The sequence below is a fragment of the Triticum urartu genome, chromosome 1A (assembly GCF_056163025.1).
Source record: "Triticum urartu cultivar PI428250 chromosome 1A, HENAU_Tu73, whole genome shotgun sequence".
Taxonomy (NCBI): domain Eukaryota; kingdom Viridiplantae; phylum Streptophyta; class Magnoliopsida; order Poales; family Poaceae; genus Triticum; species Triticum urartu.
Window position 1 is genome coordinate 567776412 of NC_141873.1, and position 3404 is coordinate 567779815.

Below are 3404 nucleotides of genomic sequence, written 5' to 3' on the forward strand. Positions count from 1 at the left end.
ATTACTGAAGAAGAATCGCCATGGAGCGAGCGAGTAAATGAAGCTTTGGATCGGCCAACTAGGATTACGAGACATTCCAATCATGCCGCGGAGCCGGGGAAGTTGGGGGATTGGTTGAGAAGTGAGGGATATGCCCCGGCCGTGGAGCCCAGCTCAACAGACTACTGTTTGCGGCACATGCCTGCAGCGACAAATGCTGCACATGTGTCTATCCCTCAATTCTCCATCGCGCGGCTGGACCACAACAAATCTGCAATGTTCCTTTCAGAAAATCAATATGAACGACCCTCACAAGATTTGGGGGAATGCCAGTATACCATACCATGGCCTTCTTCCTCCTCCAGCATCCTCCGCTGTTACTGTGGAGCAAGAAACAGAGGAGGACCAAACAATGGTGCTGGCTCAAGAACGGACACTGAAATGAACGCTTATGTAAGACTGTAGAGGTGCTATGGATTCGGGGATCAGCTTTACAACTTGTCGATGCGATGTGATGCGGAAACTCACGCCACGACACGACAGATGCAGGATACAGTTGCTAGTAATTAGGAGTATGTATCGTCTCTAGGAGACGCCCGATTTTCCTGGGCATTTTATTGCTCATATAGTGACAGGTTAACTGTGATCCTCCCTCCCAACACATGGAGAATCAATCCATCCTACGAGCTCGGCTCCGACAGACAGACACCGCAACCATGTCCACTCCACGCCATGAATGGGATGGGATGGATGGATGGATGGACCTTGGTGCTGGTTGGCTTTGCGTCTGTCCGCGCCTCGGATCGGTCTAGTCCTACTGGCCGGCGGCGGCTAGAAGTTGAGCATCTCCCAGATCAGCTCCGGGTCGAAGGACGGCATCCGCTGCAGCGAGCACTCGAAGTCCGCCGAAGACAGCACCCCCTCCGGCGACCCGTACGACGACGTCGTCGTCGTCTCGGACGTCGTGGCGCTCTCGGAGACGACGGGGCGCGGGGCCGTCGGCGGCGCCGGGGCGGCCTCGGCGCGCTGGGTATTGCTGTTCTGCTGCTGCTTGGCCTCCTCGCGCAGCCGCCTGGCGCGCGCGCGCTTGCGGGCCATGCGGACGCGGATGGCCTGGATCTTGGCGTCGACGGCGTCGCGGAGCTGGCGGAGGGCGTCGGGGAAGCGCGCGTCGTCGGCGCCGTCCATGACGCCGGGGAAGTTGAGGCGCGCGTACTCGCCGCGGAGCCGGTAGGCGGCGCGGTCGTAGGCGTGCGCGGCGGTCTCGGGCGAGTCGTAGGTGCCGAGCCAGACGCGCACCCGGTTCTGCGGCAGCCGGATCTCCGCCACCCACTTGCCCCACTGCCGCTGCCGCACACCGCGGTACATCTTCCTCCCCGCCGCCGCCGCCGCCGCGTCCTGCGACGCCGCGCCTGGAAAGGGAAGCGCGTAACCCGACGAGGAGCTGGCTGCCGCCGCAAGATGGTGGTGCGGCTGCGTGGCGGCGAAGCTGCGGAGGAGCTCGCTCTGGCGGTAGTAGACGCTGGAGCCGAGCGGCGGGATGGTGACCGGAGGAGGGAGGTGGGAGAAGACGGTGTCGAGCGCGGTGGCGCCGCCGGGGGAGAGCAGGAGGGAGGACACCGCGGAGCGCACCTCCCCCGTGAAGCTGGACGGGGACAGCGTGCGGAGGCTGGCGTCCATGGATGATGGCCGCGGCCGGAGCGTGGCGTGAGTTGGTTCGGGCGTTCACGGGCGGGGCGGGAATGGCATCCTTGGCCGGAGTAAAAGGCGAGTCTTGTTGGTGATCGATTAGATGTGGAGTGTGAGATGTCTGTTTGTCTTAGCCAGGTGCGCGTCGTGTGGCTTTATATAACCCGAGCGCCGTGGTCACCATGACGCCCCCGGGAATTGGGAATGGAATGGATTTTTTACGTATGAACCGAGCCCGACGCCGTTCAGACTGCTAGCCGGGTGTGTGATGTGTCATTAGCTGCGATGCACGGAGTTAATGTGACGCCACTTGGTCAACTTCTCGGCATGTATACACCCGTAATCGCTCATGTGATCAACCGCCCAAAGAAGAGGAGATGGACACACAGAGAGATCACCATGTTTGACGGGTTCATGTTCACTCCCATGTCAAACACATCAAAGAATTGCATCATTCTGCACTTCTTAAGTCATTGGAGATGAGAAAAAAGAATATCATGCCCTTTATTTCGGCCCAGGTACAGCCTTTTGCTTCGCCTCTCGCGCAAGGGGCACCTAAGACAAAAGAGTTCGTTCCCTCTAGGCTTTCGTCGATAAGCCTATGGATTTGCCTCCCTTTTGTATGCCGCTTCAGCGGCCAGTGCCGGGAGGAGAATCCCCAAGACTCGACTTCGACTAGTAGTTTGTGTTATGGTTTTTTAGTTCTCTCAAGGAGAGTGCTAGGGTCAATGGCGGCGTTTTATCTTTGAGCTGGTCTTCTGGACTCAAGATCTTTCTAGAGTCGGTTCATGGAGATGGACTCGACAAAGATTCAATGTGGATTCCCGCCATCTGCCATGTTGTTAGGGTCTTGTCGTGCATGCGCAATGGCGAGATTTGGTGTTGGGCGTTCTGAATCGATTTTAAGGATTCAACATCGATGACTATGGCTCCAATGCGTCGGTCCTTCGGGCCACATGCACAACGACTTGTCGACTATCATTGACAAGGTCATGATGATTCCGATACGGGAACTGTAACATCGACGCGATGGAGGCTTGTTAGGCAATAGTGGTTGTTCGGTGGTTCACATAAATCGATGTTATTTTTATTATGTTTGGAATGCTTTTATACTCTTGATGAACTTTTACAATAGGTCCGGATCTTTTCCTAGGAACAAAATTCGGTATCCTTCCATGCGGACAACAAGAACAATATGTTACTCCCACCAGTCCTTTTTTACTTCGCATGTAAATATTTGTGTCAAGTCAAATTTTGCAAAGTTTGACCAAATCTAATGATGTTGATTTGGTATTGTGGATGTTGATATTTTTTTCTATAGGTTTGGTTAAATTAAAGATACTTTGACTTCAGACAAAACTTGTATACAGACTAAAAAGAAAGAAAAGAGTATCTTTCTTTCTTTTTTTTGAAAAAAACAACATGATATCTAATAAAACGGTGCAAATTCTCCAAGAAAACAGTTAAAATTCAGTGACCTGGTGTGCACAATACCAACAACGAAAAATTAACAAGGGTGCTTTGTACTTCTGCTGATTTTTTTAACAATATATACGGATCTTATCTTTTTGGAAAAAAATAAAACAAAACAGTTAAAATTCTCACAAGAAGAGCTGATAAAATTCAGTCACCTGGTTTGCGCAATACAGTATATCAACAACAAAAGATGAGTCGCAGGGCGTTGAAATCTGAGTAGTACGACAGTAGCAAGCGCAGGACGTGGCAGTCTGGGGAAT

At 53.1% G+C, this 3404-nt stretch overlaps 1 protein-coding gene across 1 annotated transcript; it reads right to left on the reverse strand.

Moving 5' to 3' along the window:
* Positions 1–421: 421 nt before the first annotated feature.
* LOC125530110 (Integrase-type DNA-binding superfamily protein) lies at positions 422–1811 on the reverse strand. Its single transcript, XM_048694511.2, has one exon. It carries the CDS (start codon positions 1657–1659, stop codon positions 811–813), a length of 849 nt encoding a protein of 282 aa, XP_048550468.1. The 5' UTR covers positions 1660–1811; the 3' UTR covers positions 422–810.
* Positions 1812–3404: the final 1593 nt, after the last annotated feature.